Here is a 23,993-nt window from a genome sequence, read left to right as displayed (position 1 = left end):
TGCTACCTATTTTACTTACTAATGTACCAATATTGGCTTATTAACTGTAACAAATACATTAAACCAATGCAAGATAACATGTAAATAGTAGCAGAAACTGTGTGTAAGGGGCTGAGAGGGTGTATGGGAACTTGCTGTACTTTCTGCCCAATTTTTCTATAGACCTGTAATAGCATGAAAAAATAAAGTTTCTGAATAAATAAACATTCCCTCAGAGTTATATACTTACAGTAGTTTTTGTTTTCCTGGATAATCTGAATGTTGCAGTTGATCAATTATTTTTATTGATTTTCTCACGTGAAACCTTACTTTCTCTTCCGGGCGAAAAAAAAGCAACTCTTTTACTAGCAGTTAAGTTTGCTCAAATTTCTTCTACCATTAATAAGCAAAATGTAACAAAGCCAAATACTCCCAGGACCTCTGAAACTTGAAACTTACTCTAAATAACTCTGTTTTGGTCCTAGTGCTTCAATGCATAAACACACACACACACACACACACACATACACATATTCAAAAAATCATAAAAGCATTGAGAGATATATTCAACTTGTAAAAAATGTGAGCACTATATATAAAGCTCTATAGCATTCTACTGCTCAAAACGGCCCAAGGAGGTACTTACAGGGATATTTATTACATTAATTAGATTTATTACAAACATGTTTATTTTTTTAATTTTTTAAATTTTTTTATTTTTTAAGATTTTATTTATTTATTCATGAGAGACAGAGAGAGAGAGGCAGAGGGAGAAGCAGGCTTCCAAGGAGCGGAGAGCCCGATGCGGGACTCGATCCCAGGACTCTGGGATCATGACCTGAGCCAAAGGCAGATGCCCAACCATCTGAGCCACCCAGGCACCCTATTACAAACATGTTTAAAACATCCAAACAATTTAAGAAGCTAGAGAAAGAACAGCATATTAAACACAAAGAAGCAAAAGTAGGAAACAATACAGATGAATGCAAAAGTGATCAATTAGAAGACAGTAGAGCCTGCTAATGAAAGCTCGTTCTTTGAAAGGATTTATATAACAATTTTTATAAGTATTACAATCATAAATGAAAGAAACAGTTATACATGATATTAGGTAAATAAAACTGGGCAAAATTTAGGTGGAGAAGAGATATGGCAGTGATAAAATAACACTGTATTGCCAATATCTCAAGATAAGCGATAGGCAATGAAGAAGTTCTACCCAAAGAAGAATTTCAGATACAAAACTCAGGAAGTTTAGAATTAGAAATTGATCATCCTGCTGCCTCTAATGGATTTCATGGATAAAGAAGATGACTGCCAACACTACCATAAAGGAGACAATGGACATCATGTACATCCTGATGGAAGTGCACATTTTTACCCCTGGAGAGCACTTGCTAAGATACAAACACCTAAACTTTAATATGAACAGGATTCTACCTATAAAAATTGAGGATTGCCATTGATTAATGTTAGGTAACTGGGTTCATTATTCTAGTCTCCATACTGTTGTATATGTTTGAGAATTTCTAAAAAAAAAAAAAAGAGAGAGAGAGAGAATTTCTATAATACAAGGGCTTTTTTTTAAAAGATTTTATTTATTTATTTGAGAGAGAGAGAGAATGAGAGATAGAGAGCATGAGAAGGAAGAGGGTCAGAGGGAGAAGCAGGGAGCCCGATGCGGGACTCGATCCCGGGACTCCAGGATCATGACCTGAGCCGAAGGCAGTCACTTAACCAACTGAGCCACTCAGGCGCCCAATACAAGGGCTCTTTTTAAATATCCTGCCTTTAATATGAAATGTGATGTGGGGTGTCTGGGTGGCACAGTCAGTTAGGTGTCCAACTCTTGATTTCGGCTCAGGTCATTCTCTCAGTGTCCTGAGATTGAGCCCCACATTGGGCTGCATGCTCAGCGCAGAGTCTGCTTGAGATTCTCTTTCCCTCTCCCTCTTGCCCCTCCTGCTCGTGCTCTCTCCCTCTCTCTCTCAAAATATATAAATCTTAAAAAAAAAAGAGAGAGAGAGAAGTGATGTACAGGCAGTTCTCATTTTATGGCAAGTCTCAGATCATCATGTTCTCTGCCAAATGAAGGTTTGTGGTAACTCTGTGTAAAGCAAGACTATCAGTGATATTTTTTCAACACAATTCCCTTACTTTGTATTTCTGTTATGTTTTGGTAATTCTCTCAATATTTCAAACTTTTTCATTATTCTTATATGTGTTATGGTGATATATGAACAATGATCTTTGATGTAACTACTGTAATTGTTTTAGCTTTGCGCGGTGGCAATATCATAGCCAATGAGGTTTACCCAAGGCGCGATTATTGCTAACTGAAAACTACTGTAATTGTTTTGAGGTGTCAAGAATCACACCCATAAGATGGCAAACTTAATCAATGTTGTGTGTGTTCTGACTCTCCCACCGACCAGTCGTTCCCGCCGTCTCTCCCTCTCCTCCAGCCTGCCTATTCTGATGCACAACAATATTGAAATTAGGCCAATTAGTAACCCCACAATGGCTTCTTAGTGTTTAAGTGAAGGGAAGATTTCCACGTCCTTCACTTTAAATTGAAAGCTAGCAATTATTAAGCTTAGCAAGAAAGGCATGTCAAAAGCCAAGATAGGCTGAAAGCTAAGGTTCTTGCACCAGTTAGTCAAATAGTAAATGCAAAGGAAAAGTCCTTGAAGAAAATTAAAAGTACTACTACAATGAGCACATAAAAGTGAAACATGGATAAAGTTTCAGTGGTCTGGATAGGAGATCAAACCTGTCACAGTATACATCCCCTTAAGCCAAAGCCTAATCTGGAGCAAGGCCCTAACTCTCTTCAGTTCTTTGAAGGCTGAGAGAGGTGAGGAGGCTGCAGGACAGAAAATCTGAAGCCATCACAGGTTGGTTCATGAGGTTTAAGGCAAGAAGCCATCTCCACAACATAACAATACAAGGAAAAGCACCAAGTGCTAATGTAGAAGCTGCAGTAAATTCCGTACATCTAGCTAACATAATTCATGAAGGTGGCTACACTACACATAGATTTTCAGTGTAGATGAAACAGCCTTCTATTGGAAGAAGATGCCATCTAGCGCTTTCATAGCTAGAGAGGAGAACTCAAAGCCTGGCTTCAAAACTTCAAAGGACAGGCAAACTCTCTTCTTAGGGACTAATGCAGCTGGTTGAAACCAAAGCCCATTCCCATTCCAAAAATCCTAGGACCCTTAAGAATTATGCTAAATGTATTCTGCCTGTGCTCTGTAAATGGAAAAACAAAGCCTGGATGACAGCACGTCTGTTTACAACATTATTTACTGAACATTTTGAGGCCACTGTTGAGACCTACTGCTCAGAAAAAAAGATTCCTTTCAAAATATGACTGCTCATTGACAGGGTACCTGGTCACTTGAGAGCTCTGATGGGGATGTGTAATGAGATGAATGTTGTTTTCATGCCTGCTGACACAACATCCATCCTGCAGTCTGTGGATAAAGGAGTTAATTTCAACTTTTAAGTCTTATGATTTAAGAAATACATTTCATAAGGCTATAGCTACCATAGCTAGTGGATCCTCTGATGGATCTGGGCAATGTCAATTGAAAACCTTCTGGAAGGGATTCGCCATTCTAGGTGCCATTAGGGACATTCAAGATTCATGAAAAGAAGTAAAAATATCAATATTAATGGGGGTCTGGAAAAAGTTATTCCAATCCTCATGGATGACTTTGAAGGTTTCAAGACTTCAGGTGGAGGAAGCAATTGCAGATGTGGTGAAAATAGAAGGGGACTAGAATTAATTGGAGCCTAAAGATATGACTGAATTGCTGTGATCTCATGATAAAACTTGAATTGATGAGGATTTGCTTCCTACAGCCGAGCAAAGAAAGTGATTTCATGAGATGAAATCTACTCCTGGTGAAGATGCTATCAAACAGCATCGCATGCTACAGAGAAACTGTGTGTGAAAGGAAGAGTCAATCGACGTGGCAAACTTCATTGTTGTCTTATTTTAAGATATTGCCACAGCCACCCCAACCTTTAGAAACCACAAGCCTGATCAGTCATCAACAGAGAGGCAAGACCTTCCATCAACAAAAAGATTCTGACTTGCTGAAAGCCGAGATGATGGCTAGCAATTATTGGTAATAAGGTACTTCTTTATTACAATATGTACTTTTTATTTTTTTAAGACTTATTTATTTGAGAATTAGAGCATGTGAGTGCAGGGGAGAGGGGCAGAGAACGTCTTAAGTAGGCTCCATGCCCAGCACAGACCCCAATGTGGGGCTCAATATCACATTCCTGAGATCTCGATCTGAGCAGAAACCAGGAGTTGGGCGCCCAACAGACTGCACCACCCAGGTGCCCCATATTATGACATGTACTTTTTAAAGACATAAGGTATTGCACATTGAAAAGACAGAGTAAACATAACTTTTATAGGAACTGGGAAAACAAGAAATTCATTGGATTCTCTTTGTCACAATATTTGCTTTATTCTAGTAGTCTGGAACCAAATCTGCAATATCTCCAAGGTATGCCTCTATACCACATCTTATCATATATATCTCAGCTCAGTGTCTCACCATATAAAGCATCCAGTCAATTAATCCATCTAATATGTATTCATTGAGCACCAATCAAGCTCTAGTTTGCTCCAGAAATTATTAAAAACCAATTTCCTCATTTTCCTCACTTCTAGTATAACTGGTATTCTTTGAAAAGTTTTTTTTTTTGCCTACAAGTCACTATCTTTGATGACTATTTAAAATGCACTCACCTTTGAATATTTAGTACAACTTCTTAAGTCCTAGCAAGTTACATTATAATTTCATATGGAAACTACCATCTTCTCACTTTAAATATTTTTAAATGTACCTAAAGTACCCTTCATTCAAATTACATAAAAATAACACATATTTTATACATCATGAATAAAAACCAGTTTAATGCATTTATAGCTGAAAGGCATTTAGAAATTTAATCTGTCCCACATAAACAGAACTGTATGAACTTGGAGTTTTCATTAAGCTATTTTTATTTTTATTTATTTTTAAAGATTTTATTTATTTATTTGACAGAGAGAGACACAGCAAGAGAGGGAACACAAGCAGGGGGAGTGAGAGTGGGAGAAGTGGGCTTCTGGCTGAGCAGGGAGCCTGCTGTGGGGCTCGATCCCAGGACCCTGGGATCATGACCTGAGCTGAAGGCAGCCGCTTAACAACTGAGCCACCCAGGCGACCCTCATTAAGCTATTTTTAAATTAAGATGTGCATACTGTTTTTTTTTTGACATAATGCTTTTGTACAATAGACTACAGTATAGTGTGAGTATAACTTTTAGATGCATTGGGAACCAAAACATTCATGTGACTTGCTTTAATGCAATATGTACTAGCTTTATTATGGTGGTATGGAACTGAACCTGCAATATCTTTAAGATATGCCTGTAAAATGGAACATTTTATCAAAATACTGTGAAATTAAATAAAGGAAAATTCATCTAAAATGGAGTCGGGAGGCCAGAAAGGGGAGCTCTCATAACTTACCACTTGTCTTCAATTGCAGACAGGTAGAAATATATTCCCAATAGGAAGAAGCTCATACATACTTCACTACAAGAGCAGGAGGGAAAAAAAGATTTTTTCCTTGCCCAGTAACAGCCCAGCCAATGAGAGACTATCACAACTTAACCAGTGAAAAGTCATTTCAAACTCCCAGTTTACTCCAATGGACTTTTTAAGAGCTCCCCCAACTCCTCCTTCCATCTATAAAAGAGTATTCCTCTCCCTTGTTCTTGGACTTGCCTATGGTTGTGCCTAGCCTCCAAGTCCCAAACTGAAATTCTCTGCTATTTCCAGATAAACCCAACTTCCTGGTAAAATAACTGGATGCTTACTTTTAAGGTTAACATAATATAAATAAGTAAATAGGTCCATAGAGAGACAGATATCTTCAATCAACAAAATAAGAAACTGAAACAGCATTCCAACCCAAGGCAACATCAAAAGACTCCAGGGCCATTCAGGCTTTAGGGCTTGTTACATAAAATGATAAAGGTAAAAATAATCACCACCTCATGTAAACTTTTTTAATTATACAAAAACTAGGGAGTTATTCAACCATTAAAATAGGCTACCTCTTCTTGATACAAAGACCAGGTGAGAATCCCTCAATTAAACAACACTTAAGCCAAGCTCACTTGTGTAGAGACAAATATCCTAAATAAATTCATAGTATTTCCAATATAGCAGTGAATTAACATTAGAAAATGCTGCCAAATGGAAATCACTATTTTAGCAAAAAAAGAGGGGAAAAGGACAAGACTATGTGCAAGGGTAAAGAAAAAGCCTTTGACAAAATAAATAAATAAATAAATAAATAAATAAATAAATAAATAACACTTGCCAATGATAGTAAGTTTTCACAAGAAAAGAAAGAAAGAAAGAAAGAAAGAAAGAAAGAAAGAGGGAGGGAGGAGGAAGGGAGGGAGGGAGGGAGGGAGGGAGGAAGGAAGGAAAGGAAGGACGGACGGAAGGAAGGAAGGAAGGAAGGAAGAAGGAAAGAAAGAACGAAAGAAAGAAAGAAAGAGAATTTCCATTTTCTAAAATACATAATAAATATACTACATGGGAACTATTGCAAACATACCCAATAGTTTTAACAAGAAAACAAAGACATATGATATCAAATCCACTGTCTAAAACTGGATGAAAATACATACCCAGTACACAACTGTTATACAAGAATATGAATACCAAACTAAATAAAAGGAAAGAATAATGAAAAGAAAGAGGAAACAATGGTAACAATATGATCTCTTAATTAAAAAGTTCCAAGTAATTGGTACAGAAATTAAGACACATAAGCAACTTCAGAAAGATGTGGTATAAAAGATCAACATAGCAAATTAAGGAATCTGATAAAACAAAATCACTAAGAAATTACAACATATAATGGAAAATATATCACTGAAAACAACAATAATATCCAAGATATACCTAACACAAAACCAAACAGACACCTACAAGTTCTTTAGGAGATAACTATAAAAAGGTACTGATAGACTAACACAAATCAGAACCATAATGAGATACCACCTTAAACCAATCAGAATGGCTAAAATTAATAAATAGGAAACAACAGATGTTGGTGAGGATGAAGAGAAAGGGGAACACTTAACACTGTTCGTGGGAATGCAAACTGATGCACACACTCTGGAAATCAGTATGAAGATTCCTCAAAGAGTACAAAACAGAACTACCCTACGACCTGATATTTATCCAAAGGATACAAGAATAGTGATTTGAAGGGGCAGCCATGTCGACAATAGCCAAAATATGGAAAGAGCCCAGATGTCCCTCAACAGATGAATGGATAAAGAGGAGGTGGTATGTACACACACACACACACACACACACACACACACACACAAAACAGAATATTACTTAGGCATCAGAATGAAATCTTGCCACTTGCAATGACGTGGATGGAGCTAGAGTGCATTATGCTAAGTGAAATACGTCAGAGAAAGACAAATGCCATATGATTTCACTCATATGTGGAATTTAAGAAACAAAACAGACAAACACAGGGTAAGGGAAGGAGAAATAAAATAAGATGAAAACAGAGAGGAAGACAAACCATAAGAGGCTCTTAACTCTAGGAAACAAACAGGGTTGCTGGAGGGGAGGTGGGTGGGAGAATGGGCATTAAGGAGGGCACTTGATGGAATGAGCACTGGGTGTTATATGTAACTGATAAATCATTAAATTCTACTTCTGAAACTAATAATATCCTGTATGTTAAACTGAATTTAAATAAAAAAAATAAAAATTATTGAAAGACTTATGAACAAGAATTTTTGAAAAAAGCAGTTTACTATGTTTATTCATATGAGAGAATATTGTAAAGATGTCAATTCTCTTTAACATATTTATAGTCATGGCCTTACCTATAGCTACAAATATGTCACCAATTCAGGCTGCTTTGCCCATAATCAAAATAAACCCTAAAAAATTTAAAGAGAAATAAAAAACCAGTATCAACAAGAGCAAAACAACAAAAACGATAAGCTCCTGAGGCATACTAACTCTGTGTTGAACTAGAGCCTCTGTGTGGGCAGGTGGAGGCCTGCTCTGTGATTGAGAATGGTACTAGCTTGCAAGGGAGGCCAATGACAGGACTGACTAGAGAGAAGTTTTTAAGGTCAGCCCTTGGCTCTTCCAGTATTCACTGGGACAGTGAATTTCTACGGCTTCAATAAAGGTACCCGAGGGAGCTCCTCAGAGCCTAAGTGCCAGGACCAAAGGATAATATTAGGACTACATTAAAGAATGGGTTGGTTGTAGCAGTGTGAGTCCACAGGCTGTGCTGTTAACCACTTGAAAATTTGCCATTGAATGTGGACTGGCGTTCATTAACATCTTAATAGAACAAAAGGTACAAGGCACAAACTAAAATAGACTAGCAAGTATCACAGTAATTGCACATAAGGATGGAAATTCATTCCAGAAACTTTGAGTGATGAGAATACTGTCAACTAAAAGAAGCCCCAGGAAGGTGGTCAGGCTAAGGAGCATCCCATTTTCCCACGGGATTCCTAAGGCCTTGATGGGGCTGTGGGGAGGTATGAAGTGTGAAAAGGAGGGAATTCCAGGCCTTCTAACTCACTGGAAGTTCCCTGAATGAAATCCGATGGACTCCTCCACCCAGAAAAGGGACCCCACAGGATCTGCACGCTAGGACAGCCATGTCTGGGAAGCTTCAGGCAGGAGCAGCCTGATGAGGTGTACCTGGAATTCACATCAGGAGGCTCACAGATCTGAACGCTTTGGTGTGAAGAGTCAGTCTTAGGTCAGCTGACTGGAGGTAGCCAAGGACCTATTAGAAGTGAAGTGAGACACTGAGAGAGTAATGAGGGGTGCACCGACCACATAAGCGGCACTCCGAAGAGTACCTGTGGTATCATGTGTGGAGGGCTCCGGGGATGGCAGCTAAGCTCAGGCCCCCCAAATACTTCCTACCAGAGGCTGGGAACAAAATGAGACCCTTGGTCTGAGGCCAGCACACTCAGCAGAGCAGAGGGAGAATTCACACAACCTGCTGAGAGGCAGTGACAACACCCTCGCTAATCCAGCGGCAGCCTCCCCTACAATCCAGCACAGCACACACTACCCCCCCCACCCCCCACCCCGCCCACAGAGCCCACCCCCACCCTCCAGGGTCCTCCTGGGGGCCCAGACCCACATGACCGGAAGTGGACCCGTGGCCCTCGAGAACGTCCTCCAAACCACGCCGTGGGCGCTGGGGCCTGGTCGGACAGCTCCTGCCTGGGGTGAGCACAGACAGCGGTCCCACGGGCGGTTAGGGGTCGACGTCCCAGGAGTCCCGGGTTACAACCGTGGGGACAAGCCCCCGACAGCCCCCCAGCCCCATCTCCCCTGGAAAGAGGGGCCCAACAGACCCTGTCCCGCTCCGCCCCTGCACTCGCGGCTCGGAGGCCCCAATATGGCCGTTAAGCCCCAAGGCCCTTCACTTACCTCGCGGGGTCTCGGGGATCGCAGGCCTTGGCCGGGGGATGCGGGACTCTGGCTCGGCTCAGCCCAGGCAGAGATCCCAGGCCGACTGGCGGGAAGGAGAGGTCCTTCGTGAGGACTGGGGAGACTCCCTACCCCAGAACAGGGGCCACGCAGGGTCCCCGCTCCTGGCCTTGGCCTGGGAGGGTCCGGGCGGCTCTGAGGACTGAGGTGCTCCCTCACGTTGTGCTGCGGAGACTCGGAGAGGTAGGGGCCTTGGTCTAAGGGGCTGGCAGCAGGTGAGCTGAGGGAGGATTTCCAGGTCCTGCCGGACTCAGGCTGAGGACTGTCAGGCTCCTAAGGAGTCTCCAGGCCCTGCTGCCATTAGCGTGAGGGGCCAGCCGCAGGGCAAGAGACAGCAGCTCCGGGCTCTGCCAGCAGTCAAGGGAGGACCCTGGGTGAGGACCGGGGGAACCACCCCCCTGAAGGGAGGGGGACCAGAGACAATATGGCCTGTCCCCTCCTGCGGACCCTTAAGATCCCAAGAAAGGAATGTCAGGCTGACACATCCCATCATTTCTCCTATCAGGTCTCAGGCAGGTTAGAGTTTTGATCTGCAGGTGCAGCCCCAGTCAGAGGAAGGGAGGGTCCCAGGTCCTACACGGAGTCCAAGTGGGGATTCTGCATCACTCTGAGGACCCCACGAACTCTGGGCAGAGAGGTCCTCCCATAAGTGTTCATCACTAGGTGCCCCCGGACTCGAGGGGTGGGCTGAAGTGCTCCCTGCTTTCCTCCTCCAGGGTACCCTGGAAGATCACAGCGTCTCCTTCAGAGCAGGGGAGGGGGGTGGGGGCGCGGGTCTTGCCAACAGTTATTAACAGGACGATCTTGAATGTGAACTGCGAGGACCCCCCACCCGGACACTGGGATCTTCCCTGTCAGGAACACTGGCGTCACCCCAGTAACCCCGGGGCAGGGCTGTCTGCCTGGGGACCCGAGGCTCACACCCCCTTCCTCCACCGGGTGCTCAGGGCCCAGGCTGACCAGGGTAAAGGGAGGCCTGTGGGGGTCCAAGAGCAGTGCCCTGGGGGACCCTGCAGGGGCGGCCGTGGTCAAAGCCAGGGCGGGATCTCTCCGCTGAAGGGGCTCCCCCACCTCACCGTCCCCCTCTCCAGGTGCCCTCACCACCTACCAGCCCTGCCCAGTGTCGCCATGCCTCGGGGCCAGAAGAGCAAGGTCCCTGCCCGGGAGAAACGCCACCAGGGCCGTGGTGAGGCTCAGAGTGTCGGGGGTGCTCCTGCTGCGGCAGCACCAGCCGCCGCAGCAGAGGAGCCCCCCCGCTGCCCCCCCCCCCCTGCGGGGGCGATGCCCCCGGGCTCCCCCGAGGCGGGTCCCGCCCCGCAGCCCCAGGGCGCCCCGGCCCCTGGGTCTCCTGGCACGGGTCCTCCAGGCCCGCCACGTGACCAGGGCGCCGAGAACGCGGCCGCCCCCGCGGGCCCCCCGGCCACCCGCAAAGACCCCCTCACCCGCAAGGCCAGCTTGCTGGTGCAGTTCCTGCTGGAGAAGCACAGCAGCGGGGAGCCCATCACGCGGGCCGCGATGCTGAAGATGGTCAGCAGGAAGTACCGCGAGCACTTCCCCGAGATCTTCAGGCTCGCCTCGGAGCGCATGGATCTGGTCTTCGGGCTCGAGCTCAGGGAGGTCGACGCCCGCAGCCAGTCCTACACCCTGGTCAGCAAGCTGGCCCTCCCGAGCGACGGCAACAAGGGGCTGCCCAAGACCGGCCTCCTGATGGCGCTCCTGGGCCTGATCTTCATGAAGGGCAACCGCGCCACCGAGGAGGAGGTCTGGGAGTTCCTCAGTGTGCTGGGCGTGCACGAGGGCAGGAGGCACCTGATCTTTGGCGAGCCCCGGAAGCTCATCACCCAAGACCTGGTGCACCAGGGCTACCTGGAGTACCGCGCGGTGCCCGCCAGCGACCCTCCGCGCCACGAGTTCCTGTGGGGCCCGCGAGCCCGCGCGGAGACCAGCAAGATGCAGGTGCTGCAGGTGCTGGCCAAGATCAACGACACCGTGCCCAGCAGCTTCCCCCCGCTGTACGAGGAGGCGCTGCAAGAGCAGCAGGAGCGCGCGGCGGCCCATGGCCGGCGCTGCGTCTAGTCAAATCAGCTGGGGCGGCTGCTTTTCCTTGCGGTGGAAGAGGGCAGTCGACCTTCCAGGTCGTGCAGAGTCCTAGGGGTTGGAGGGGACAAAGCACAGGTCTTCTTTCTATTTGTTCGAAACGGCTAGCTTCTATAAACACATACACAGTTATATTTATTTAGGTGTTTTCCAATGTTTTTTCTTGGAATAGCTCATTTAGTTCTAGAATATAAACTTAAGAATGACATGGCTCTCATTTATCGCTGTTTCACAAATGAGAGTTACAGCCTTGGTGTCTATCACAAAGAAAGTCACAAACCATCTATATTGTATTCGTGATCCAAAAGCAGGTAACAAGGAAGTTTGCCTTTTTTCCCCTGTTGCACATAAGTAATTTGTAGGTCTATTTTTTCTTTAAGTTTTCAGATGTTGTTCATTTTAATTGAAGATTTTGCTTCTGAATCTAAGTTTATTAATGCCATAGATAACACATTTATTACTATTCAGGTTTAAGATTGAGTTTTGTTTTTGTAAACAAGCTGAAAAACCTTCAATATTTTCTTTTTGCTACAGAGCAAAGTAACATGGCACTAGAACAGGGTTTTTCATGGGAATGTGGAAGAACCTCATAGGAAAATATTTGGGATCAGAACTAGTGACACATAAGTAAAGGGTGGTTAACTCATTGCCTTATTCTCTTCATCTTTGCTTTTAAAATCAAACAATATATACCTGGATATTCGTAGCTAATTCAAAGTGTATGAGAAATTAAATAAATTAAACTTCTTGCTCATTCCCTCTTTTCCTCTAGCATTAAATGAGCATCTGCTCTTTGGAAAGCTCCCTAATAGCACCGGGGATAGTAAGAAAAATAAGACTGAACCACTGCACACAGAATTGTAGACTTTAGCAGTAGTTACCATACAATGAAGAGGGTAAGATACATTCTAAGTAATAAATAAATGACAAGTAAAAGAAGAGGTGCATAAGTGGAGGTCCTCGAGGAGAACAGTCTAGTGTAAATTGCTTGATCAAGGCTGTGTTGCCCTAGGTAAAAATGCCAGTCCCTTGTGGGGGGGGTGTCTTTTTAAGCCGGGCAGTGCAGTGGGCTGGATGTGGCTGTGGGAGCACTGGGCAGGGAGGGACCAGGTCCTCAGTCGGTGGTTCTGAGTTGAGAGACTAGGCCTAGAACGGAAAACAGATTTTCACAGTTACTTTGGGAACGTGAGAAAACCAGTGACAGTCCCTGGCTGGGGCTTGAATGGAAGAGGTCCTATGTCCTTGTGACAGTGCAGGTAACACAGCGCACAAATGTGTTTTAGGCATAGAATGTCCAGAGAATTTCTGAGTAATAAGGGTAATACTCCACTGAAGTGAGATTCCAAGAAGCCCCTGGACTTTACCAGTTGTCATGGGATAAGTGAGAGCTCACTCCATTAAAAGGGCATTTTTAACTAAGTTATTTTGAGTATAATTTGTCAAACTCTTAAGGGAGGGCTCGAATTTTGGTGGCGATAAGATGAATGAAAGAAGGGGGTGGTTTGGGTGGAAATGGACCTGGGAGGGAAGTTGTTGATTCTTGACACAAATAGGAACTTTTAGTTGCATCCAACTGGAGAAGACAATCCCATACCCACATTCAACAACAGATGCTCTGATGGAGAAATACTATTGCATTTTATTTGCCCAGCAGCATTTCAGTGGATTTGGATTTCTATATTGTTTGGAGTTGCATATTCTCTAATTCAAGCTGGAAATTAAATTCTGAGAGGAAAGTGTGTTACCACCTGGGGTTAAAATCATCTTAGCAATAACTGCCATTCATTAAAAGTACTGAACTTAGGGGTGCCTAGGTGGCTGTTGGTTAAGCATCTGAAGTCAGCTCAGGTCATGATCCCAGGGTCGTGGGATCGAGCCCTGCGTCAGGCTCCACACTCAGCCAGGTGTCTACTTGTCCCTCTCCCTCTCCCTCTGACTGTCCCCCTGCCCATTCTCTCTCTTTCAAATAAAATCTTTAAAAAAACAAAAATAAATAAAAGCACTGAAGTTTGCCTAACACTGTGCCAGGTAGGTTACCCACATCACATGTATGTCTATAGTCCTACATAATAAACACTATCAGACTCAGTTTTCAGCCAAAGAATTTAGAATATTCTCAAATTCCAGGCTGGCCAGTGACTGTGCTGGCCCAGACCCTGGCTCTGAATTCCTCTAGGGCCCACACTGACTGCCACTCTCCCCAGGCTGAGGCACACCTGTGTCACTTATTTCCTTTTTCTGCTCACTATTCCACAATGTAGTTCTGGTGTTAAAAAGCACAACTTCATACCCAAACTACAGTTCTGGAATACACAGCCCGAGGAACGAGCAATAAAAATAGCACAGTATGAATAAAGGAAGAGACAATATTCAGTGATAATTACATTATCAACAAAGGAAATGTCAGGAAACCTCAAAAGATCAGGGACTCAGCATCATGTGGCTCAGTCCCTTCACAGTGGAAAGTAAATCTTTTAGAAGTGAAATTATGTACGAGGCTAAGTCTGTGAAGAGAAGGAAGATCAGCTTGCTTTCTGTGACAGCACACCACCCGCTGTTGGCCCCCATCTTTCCTATAGTTTCTTCATCTCATGTCACTCCTGGGAATAAACCCATTCCCTACCAGCTTTGCAGTAGGGAGACTAAGCAAGAGTTTGGAAGGATGAGGTGTTTTTCAGGAAGCCTTTCAAAGAAGAGACAGGAGTCAATATGAAAATTCTGATGAATGAGGACTGAGGCAGCAAACCCCCCACAATAACTAGAATCACGGGAAAACTGGCCGGTGACTTCTTGGCAGAGCTGCCAAGAGAAGCATTCCATCACTTGTTTGGGGGTTCTCAGGGCCACGAGAGCTTTGGACTACATGGGTGATCTTAGGTTGAAAGAAAGTGGAAACCCCGGGCCTGCTGAAGTTACTCCTGCCTGTGCCTTTCCAGCTATGATATCAGGATTCAGGCTTCTTGGGGCCCTCTCTGATCCAGATGGGGGGTTACCCCTAGTCTTCACTTAGGATCTTTACCTTGACTCCCAGCAGTCCCTGAGTTGGCCTGCCTTGGCCTCCTAGGTCTGAGAGGGGTCACCAGCCAGTCTTCCCATGGTTCTAGTTTATGAGGTTCCCGTGGTGTAAGGGAAGGGACCTCAGGGAGGCGAAGGAAGGAGTCTCACATCCTCCCAATAATCAAAGGGAGGGTCCTGAGTGAGAACGTAGGGAAACCTTTTCCCTCAGAACTGAGAGAATCACACAGAACCTTGCCTTTGCTGAAAGCCCTTGGATACCTGGGCATTGTTGACATAGTATGACATATTCACTTCCTCCTATGATGTCACAAGGTGGTGAGAGACTTTGTCTAAGGCGTGCGGCTTAAGCAGCAGCAGTGGAAAGATTTCTTGGTTTTTCCACAGGCCAAGGTGAGTACCCTGCGGACTAAAGGAGCCACATACCCCGAACAGTAGGAGCACGAAAGCATTAGTTTCTTACAAGCTTCCAGCTTCAGGAGACCAAGCACAGCTATAGTCAGATAAGGAGAGCCTCACTTCCTTCTAGGGGTCTTAGGGTGGTACAAACCTAGATATGAGTGGCAGGCTTAAGGGTAAGGGAGGGAGGAATTCCAGACCATGAAAAGGGTCGGGGATCAAAGCAAGGACCAAGGGACTACCCACCACTAAATAGAAAGGGTAACCAAGAATCTGGCTCTGCCCCTGGTTTCAGCCCTAAGAACCAGGGCCAGGCTATCAAGTAAAAACTCCCCCAATACTTATTTCTATCAGATTTACAGGGAATGAAATCCTTAGTTTGAAGGTGCAGCTACCATTCAATGAAAGGGGTGGAGGTGCCAGGCCCTACACAGATCCTAAGTAAGGACCCTTAATGAGGACTGAGGACCCCAAAGAGGCCAGGATAGAAAACTCCCCCCTCAACATTCAGACCTAGACAGGAATTATAAGCTCAGGACCCCTTTCACTTCCTTATTGTGGGTGCCAGGGAGGCTTGTGATGTCAGTCTCAGGAGAACAGAGGAAAAAAATCCATGACCTGCCGCTAGTTGAATGATGGTCTTGCGTTCTTTGAACCACAAGACTGGCAGCCCCTGCGGTCACGCCAGTATGCCTGAGGCAGGTCTGGTAGGAAGCAGCCTAAACCTCACTCTACTTTCCTTCACAGGTTTCCCGAAGGACAGGCTGGTTAGGAGAACAGGAGTCCTGTGGGTTTTTAGAGCCGTGCCCTCGAGGAAAACTGCAAATGTAGCCTTCCTTATATGCCACCAGCCAAGGTGGCATTTTCATGCGGAAGGTGCACACGTCCCGTTAACCTTCTTCTTCCTCCAGTGGGCCCTCATCACCTGCACTCCCCCTCACGCTCCTGACCATTGCCCCGATCATACTCATTATGCCTCAGGGTCAGAAGAGTAAGCACCACACTCGTGAGAAACGCCACCAGTCTCGGGGTGACTCCCAGAGTCACAGGAGAGTTCAGGCCCCTGTAGCAATGGAAGAATGTCCCACCTCCTCTTCTCCTGTTTTGGAGGGTAATACTCAGAGTTTATCATCTACCGAGTCAACTAACACCTCCCAAGAGTCTTGGGGAGCCCCATCTACCACCATTACCTCTTCAGGTATCTCTGGTACAAGATCTGATGAAGGTAAGAACAGCCAAGATGAGGAACATCTACGTTTCTCTGATGTCTTACCTTCTACTGAGAGCTCATACACTGATATTCTAACTATGAAGGTGGGTTTGTTGGAACAGTTTCTTCTGTACAAATATAAAATGAAACAGCCCATTATGAAGGAAGACATGCTGAAGATTATTGGCCAAAATTACAAAAACCAGTATCCTGAGATCCTTAAGAGAGCCTCTGAATGCATTGAGGTTGTCTTTGCAGTCGACTTGAAAGAAATCGACTCAACCAGCCACTCTTATGACCTCATCAGCAAAGTGAAACTCCCTAACAATGGGAGGGTGCATGCTGGCAGGGGGTTACCCAAGACTGGTCTCCTGATGACAGTCCTGGGTGTGATCTTCGTGAAGGGCAACTGTGCTGCTGAGGAAGACATCTGGAAATTCCTGGGTATGATGCGAGTATTTGCCGGGAGGAAGCATTTCATCTATGGAGAGCCCAGGAAGCTCGTCACCAAAGACTTAGTGAGGCTAAAGTACCTGGAGTACCGCCAAGTACCCAACAGTGAACCTCCACGCTATGAGTTCCTGTGGGGTCCGAAAGCCCAAGCTGAAATCAGCAAGATGAAAGTCCTGGAATTTTTGGCCAAAGTCAGTGATACAGTTCCCAGTGCCTTCTCATCAAGATATGAAGAAGCTTTGAGAGATGAGGAAGCAAGAGCCCGAGCCAAACCTACAGCCAGTGGGAATTACAGGGGCACATCCAGCAGCTTCTCCCACCCCTACTGAAATCTGAGGCTTTTTAAAAAATCATCTAAATAAGAAAATATGACATCACAGTAGGGATTTTCATGGAAATGTGGAAGATTCCCACAGTAAATTTACTGAGATAATGGAATATAAAAAAATAATAAAACATATCAACTTTAGTGTTCTTTACTCCTTTCAGTCTTTTGTTTTATAAAATTAAAGGATTTATACTTTAATATGCTTAGTTTAATAAAGAATTTAGGAGACATTAAATCACAACAAGTTAGACCTCACACTCTCTCTTTTATTCCCCAAATGTCTACTGAGTAATCTGCTTTATGGAAGGCTCCATGCTAGGAATGGGGATGCTAAGATAAAGACCTAGCCTTTCCTATAGAACTTTAGAAACTAGTAGCTATGATCATAAGGAAGATACTGAGATACCCTCTATGTCTTATAAGAAAGTTAAAAAAAGAAAAACAGAGCGAGAAGGGAGGTGTCCTAGGGCAGAGCAGCATGTATATTCCCTGAAACAAGGCAGTTTAAGTTTTGGGATATTGCAGGTCATCTGTGTGATGTTATTTCAAATTAAACTACATGATGGACTAGACTGAGGTTATAGAAATGGTGATCAGAGGCCATACCCTAAGATGATGCATCTCAGAGATGAGAGAAAAGAAAAATCTTTAAATGGAAAACTACACTGTGATGCAAGGTCTAAAATTAAGGTTCAATATTATAGGCTCCTTGACACTTAGTGAAACCGACAGGGCCTCAAATTGCCTAAATGGAAGTTCCCCTCCATACTGTGCACCTGCAGCTAGGGTTCACTATCAAACAACCATCTCCATCAAGGCGACAAGGCACATACCTTGCTTATTCCTAAGTAGCATATTTCTGTTCCCTATCAGCTTGCAGAATTATTCAAAGAAGCTGATTACAAGGTACCATGGGAAATAAGGTCACCTCAACCTCTTGACACCAAACCCTGTCTCCCAGAGATGTGCTCATTCACTGTGTTCCTGGGTGTAACCCTCGTGTTGTACTATGTAGCACGTGGTGCCCCTCTCCCCCAGCCAAGTGAGTACACATGATTAATAACCAGTTGTTTGTCTTATCTCTACAGTGTCAGGTGGTACATGTTTGAAGTCTACATAACCATAGTGTGGAAGTTCCTTCCTCACCTCATGGGGTAAAAAGGAGGCCATTAAAACAAACTCTTATAAATTACTTTGGCATTGTAGATAATCCAGAAAGAAATCTCTACCTGGGGCAGTGTATTAACCTGTTAGGAATGCCCTAGCAAAATAACACAGACTGGGTGGTTTAAAACCAAATTTATTTTCTCATAGTTCTGGACGCTGGAAGTCCAATGTCTTCCAGCCTGATTGCTTTCCTCTGAGGCTCCTCTCCTTGGCTCCCATATGGCCACCCACTTTATTTGGTTGTCCTTTTGTGTGCATGAATCTCTGGTGTCTCCTTGTGGGTCCTAGTCTTTTTTTTATAAGGACACCAGTCAGACTGGGTTATGGCCCACGCTAATGGCCTAATTTTAATTTAACCATCTCTTTTATGACCTCATCTTCAACTATAGTCATGTTCTGAGCTACAGGGGGTCATGGCTTCCACATGCCTTTTGGGGGGACACAATTCAGCCCGAAAAGACAAGAATCAAAGGTGTCTTTGTTATTATCTCAATAAAGAAGAGTATAGTGCACAAATAGGCATTTCAAACACAATGACTCCGGGGAGTTTCGCGACAAAAGGGTGAACTCCCTTGAGGTGACACACACAGAAGCTACTGTACTGACACTTTTTTGCATTGAACTGGGGAAGTCAAAGTCCACTGCATTAAAAGAGCATTTTAATTAGATTATCTTGCCTATATTTTGGCAAATTCTAAGAGAAGATTAGATTTTGGTGGGGAGGAAACAAATGAAAATAAGAGGTGATTTGAATGGAAGGACAACTGGGAAGAACTTAAAGAGTGGCTCCTTGACAAAATGCAAGGAGTTCTAAGTTGCATCCAGGTGGGGAAAGAAAAAGCACATACCAAAATTAAATAATAAATACTCTAATAGGGAAGAGATACTTAACTGTACTTGCTAAAGTGAATTTTTGGCTGATTTGATGTTCTTTTGTCTAGGAGTATTACATTTCCGAGGACATATCCTGGATTTAAAAAAAAAAACATTCCTCCATAGGAGGATGATATTATCTAGGTAAAAGTCATCCTAACTGTCTTTCATTAAATGCCCAGTATTTGCCAGTATCTTGACGGATACTTTATATACAGTACCTACATTCCCACAGTCTTACAATGTAGTTTTACCAAACTATAAGTGTCAGAGCTAGACCATACCCCTAGTGTGAATTCATCCAGGGCATATAGCAACCTACCACTCCCACCCTGAAGCAGACGTTGTGAACCTTTATTCACTTTTCTTATCACTACTCCAAAATGTATCTCAGTAGATTAGAAAAAAAAAAAGAGGAATATATGGCCAGAGCAATAAGAATACCAAAATAAATGAGAGGTATGAATAATGAAAGGAAGGATATAATATCTGCTAACAATATGTAGTGTTGCTTAACTTCAAAAAATGGCGGTCTCATGAAATTATCTGGCTCAGCCTGTTTCCTATGGCAAGTACTTTAGAACAGAAGTGACCTAAGAAGCCAAGTCTGGGTAGTAAAGAGAAGGAATATATCAGCGTGGTTTTTGACTCTGATATTCCACCTCCCAAGCTAAATCTCTAAATTGTTTTTCACCTTCCCGATCTCGTATCAGTCCTGCAACACGGACTCATCCTCTGTAAGATTTGCACGAGAGAGATTACTCAAGAGTTTGCAGGGATGTGGCACTGCTCTGAAAGCCTTTCGTTAAAGAAACAGGAGCCAAGATGAGGACCGTATGAATGAAGACTGACGAAAGCAACATTCAGTCACATAGGCAGTCACACTGCGACCACCCCTCCCCTGCTCTTACATCTACGCGGTCAGACTGAAGGCTCTGCAAGAATGTGATGTCATCTGCAAGGATGTGAGGGCCTCGTAGATGTGGTGGTGGAGAGAAGGGCCCAAGGTCCTAGATGAGTGTAACTGACAACCCTGTACGAAACTGAGGGTCTTCTCCACGCCAGAACAGAGGGGGCACCAGAGATCCCACCCCTGCTGCCAGACTTGAGAGGCTCTGTCGTTGGTGACCGGAAGAACATCCCTCACTTCCTCTTGGGGTGTCTGAGGAAGGTGCGAGACTTTGCGGCGGCCACCTCAGGGCAGGTGAAGGAGAAATCTTCCAGACCCAAGCACAAGGTGAGAAGCCTGATTGAGTAATGAGAGAATACCCCTGCCCCCCAAAAGTGTCCCCCTTGCTCCTTCCGAGGCCCGGCTCCTCCTCTCCGTCCTAGACCCCTCCCTTCCCCTCCCCTTTCCTCCCCCCCCCCCCCACGCGCACGCGAGCGCACGCACGTGCCAGAGCGGTTACTCAGGCGGAGGCAGATTTCTGCCTGGAGGGTCGCAAAAAGGTGCAGGCTTTGGTGGGAGGCGCTAGTTCAGCAGAGGGAGGAGAAGACCCTAACAAGAATCAAGGTGAGGAAACTTAAATAAAAATTCTGACCAGAGCCATGCTAGCGGCTCCCGGGGAAAATAAACATGGCAGTCAGGCGGGCGTGAGATTTCCCAAAATATTTGAAGGATCAGGAAGCTGAAGGTCTTGATCTCAGGGGAAGGGTACCATTCCCTGAAGGAAGTCAAGGATGTGGAAGTCCGAGTTAGGTCTGAAGGGGCCAATAATCCTAGAACAATGAGGTGGCATAGAACTCGCCGCGGCCATCAATCCGGGGGAGCTCTGGGGTAGGGCTGTCGGGCTTACCTCGGCAAGGACGGACTCGGGGATGAGAGAGCCTTGATCTGAGGGCAAGGGCCTTAAGTTAGCAAATGAAAGCATTCAGCTGGGAATCAGGGTAAGGACTCTGTGAGGACTGAAGGAATCTCTGTCCTGGTGATATATTGACTGACACTCATTTTTCCCCTCTGGTTCATGCGAGAGTTGTGGGGGAGGAGAGTGTGTGTTGTGAGGGGGAGGCCGGTGAGAGATTTTGTTTAAAAGGGACTGTTTGCCCTCTGCAGTAGGAGGATTTCTAGATCTTTCCAAGAGTTAATGTGAGGACCATGACGTCTGAATGGAACAACCCCAGTGAGAGTACAAGAGAAACCATGTCCAATTCTTAGCCTTGGAGAACAATGGGCAGGAGGGACAACTCCCACATTCTCCCAGGTGGTGTAAGGAGATGTTGGCAGGGACAGAAGAGTCCCCAGGCTATGCCAGGGGCCAAAGAAAAGATGGAAGGGACCACTGAACATGGAAAAATAACAAAAACTCAGATCCCTATCTTTGCATTCAGAACTCGAGTTCTGAGCCTCACCCTCACTTATTTTTATCAAATCTGAGAGAGAAGAGATCTTTAGTGTGAGGGTACAATCACCAGTGAGCAGAAGGGAGGTATGCCAGGCACTACCTGGAGGCCAAGTGAGTACCCTGAATGAGCAATAAGGACCAAAACAACCCATGAAGGAAAGGGCTCCACCTAGCTCTCAGTTGGGGGCCCCTGACAGGGATAGGGAGTAAGGAACTACTACTTTCCTTCTTCCTCTGGGGTCTCTGGCTTTGGTTTGAGGTATCGACTTCACAGCAATAGAATAGAGGAGGCCCAGGACCTGCGGAGAGTTGACAAGATGATCTTGAAGTTGAACTGAGAAGACCTCTGCAGCCCAGAACAGAGGTTCACCACTGGCAGCCTCTGATGTCACCCCAGTACACCCCAGGCAGGGCTGACAGACAGCTGTCTAAGGCTCCCTTTAACTTCCTCTATAGGGTTCTCAGGGGACAGGCCGATTAGAACAGGAACCTTGTGTGTGGGTTCTTGGAGCAGTGCCCTCAAGTAAACCTGCAGAGGCAGGCTTGGTTTAAAGCCAAGGTGGAATCTTCCTATTGAAGGTGCTCACATCATCTCATTCTTTTTCCTCCGGGTGTCCACATCTCCTGATTTCCTGTTCATACTCCTGCCTGCTGTCTGTGACCGTAGTGCCATCATGCCTCGGAGACAGAAGAGTAAGCTCCGGGCTTCCGAGAAACGCCGCCAGGCTCGAGGTGAGGCTCAGGGTGAGAGTGTTCAGGCCACAGCAGCAGTGGAAGAGGAGTCCGTTTCCTCCACTTCTTCTCAGAGTGAGGATACTACCCAGAGTCTGCCTCAGGCTGGGTCAAGTAGCACTTCCCAGGGGCGTCGAAGAGCACAAGCCACCACCATTACTTCCACAGCCGTTTCTTGCACTAGATCTGATGAAGCTTCCAACAGCCAAGATGAGGATAGGGCAAACCCCTGTGAGGGCGCATACTACACTGAGAGCGCAGGTGAAGATCCTTTGACCAGGAAGCCTAGCTTGTTGGAGCAGTTTATTCTGTACAAGTATAAAATGAAACAACCCATTATGAAGGAAGACATGCTGAAGATTGTTGGCCCAAATTACCAAGACCGATTTCCTGAGATCCTCAAGAAAGCCTCTGAGCGCATTGAGATTGTCTTTGCAGTTGATCTGAAGGAAATCGATTCAACCAAACAATCCTACGACCTCATCAGCAAGCTCAAACTCCCCAACAATGGGAGGGTTCGAGCTGGCCGGGGGTTACCCAAGACCGGTCTCCTGATGAATATCCTGGGAATGATCTTCATGAAGGGCAACTGTGCTGCTGAGGAAGACATCTGGAAATTCCTGGGTAAGATGCGAGTATATCCCGGGAGGAAGCACTTCATCTACGGAGAGCCCAGGAAGCTCATCACCAAAGATTTGGTGAGGCTGCAGTATCTAGAATACCGCCAGGTGGCCAACAGTGATCCTCCACGCTATGAGTTCCTGTGGGGTCCGAAAGCCCAAGCTGAAACCAGCAAGATGAAGGTCCTGGATTTTCTGGCAAAAGTCAACGATAGCATCCCCAGTGCTTTCCCGTCCTATTACGAAGAAGCTCTGCAAGATCAGGAAGAGAAAGTCCAAACCAGAGCCATGGTCAGGGCTAGCACTATTGCCAAAGTCATTGTACCTTCCAGGGCCATGCCCCAGAATATCTTCCCACCCCTAGTGAAGTCTGTGTTCTGTAACCCTTCAGATAAGAAAATGTAACTTCAGGGTAGGGATTACAGTATTAGCAATGTGAAAGAATCCAATAGTATAGTAGTAAGGATAATGGAATAGAAAAAAAAGATGAAACACGGTTAATCCAGTTTTTACTTGTTCCCTTTAGTCTTTAGTTTTACAAAATTAAAGGATTTATAGTTCAGTTTTGTTAGTTTGTTCAAAAAAGAAATTAAATCTTAAGAGATTATACTTTGTGTCTGTTGGCTCGTTTGTTCGTCACACAGTGAGTATCTGCTCATGGGAAGGCTCAGCGTTAGTGGTGCAGACACAAAGATGAAGGAAATCCAGGCTCTCTTCTCAGAATTTTAGAGCCTTTGAGCCTCACGCATACAAGTTAGCTGCTGAAATATCCTCCATGGCCCACAGATGGAGCCAAAGGAATGGGTGAGCCAGAAGGGTAATCCTTGTGAGAATGATTAAGTGGAAATCTCCCGAGCAATGCTGTTTGGGACTTTAGGAACCTGCCAGCCCTCAGTGGGAATTGCGAGACACCACCCTGTGTTAGTCTGCTCTGGCTGCTCTAACAACATACCAAGGACTGGGCGACTTAAACAACAGATAACTTCACAGTCATGGAGGCTGGGAAGTTCACAATCAAGGTGCCAGCAGATTCAGTTTCTGGTGAGAGCCCTCTTCCTACCCCACAGATGGCCACATTTTCCATGTGTCCTCATATGGCAGAGAGAGAAAGTTCTGGTTTCTCTTGCTCTTAGGAGAACACTAATCACATCATGGGTGTGCTATCCTCACGACCTCACCT

General features: G+C 45.1%; 3 protein-coding genes and 1 pseudogene across 4 annotated transcripts; all 4 read left to right on the top strand.

Annotated features, from left to right (window-relative positions):
- Positions 1-2,254: 2,254 nt before the first annotated feature.
- Positions 2,255-2,384, top strand: LOC112813029 (U4 spliceosomal RNA; annotated as a pseudogene).
- A 6,891-nt stretch (positions 2,385-9,275) lies between these two features.
- On the top strand, positions 9,276-12,401 carry LOC112812956 (melanoma-associated antigen B4-like). The gene is made up of 2 exons (XM_025857912.2): positions 9,276-9,312; positions 10,669-12,401. Exon 2 carries the CDS (start codon positions 10,706-10,708, stop codon positions 11,651-11,653), a length of 948 nt encoding a protein of 315 aa, XP_025713697.2. The 5' UTR covers positions 9,276-9,312; positions 10,669-10,705; the 3' UTR covers positions 11,654-12,401.
- Positions 12,402-14,923: 2,522 nt separating this feature from the next.
- On the top strand, positions 14,924-17,220 carry LOC112812784 (melanoma-associated antigen B5-like). The gene is made up of 2 exons (XM_025857747.2): positions 14,924-15,082; positions 15,836-17,220. The coding sequence occupies exon 2, from the start codon at positions 16,061-16,063 to the stop codon at positions 17,078-17,080; it is 1,020 nt and encodes a 339-aa protein (XP_025713532.2). The 5' UTR covers positions 14,924-15,082; positions 15,836-16,060; the 3' UTR covers positions 17,081-17,220.
- A 3,059-nt stretch (positions 17,221-20,279) lies between these two features.
- On the top strand, positions 20,280-23,402 carry LOC112812814 (melanoma-associated antigen B5-like). Of its 2 annotated transcripts, none has more exons than XM_025857782.2 (2): positions 20,280-20,356; positions 22,129-23,402. In XM_025857782.2, exon 2 carries the CDS (start codon positions 22,136-22,138, stop codon positions 23,216-23,218), a length of 1,083 nt encoding a protein of 360 aa, XP_025713567.1. In that variant the 5' UTR covers positions 20,280-20,356; positions 22,129-22,135; the 3' UTR covers positions 23,219-23,402. The 2 variants fall into 2 exon arrangements, with proteins under 2 accessions (XP_025713567.1, XP_073758304.1); XM_073902203.1 differs by lacking the exon at positions 20,280-20,356 and adding an exon at positions 20,531-20,632.
- Positions 23,403-23,993: the final 591 nt, after the last annotated feature.

The sequence above is a fragment of the Callorhinus ursinus genome, unplaced genomic scaffold (assembly GCF_003265705.2).
Source record: "Callorhinus ursinus isolate GAN/ISIS: 27379988/994484 unplaced genomic scaffold, GSC_fseal_2.0 scaffold16, whole genome shotgun sequence".
NCBI classification, from domain to species: Eukaryota; Metazoa; Chordata; class Mammalia; order Carnivora; family Otariidae; genus Callorhinus; species Callorhinus ursinus.
This window is presented reverse-complemented; position numbering and strand designations above follow the sequence as displayed.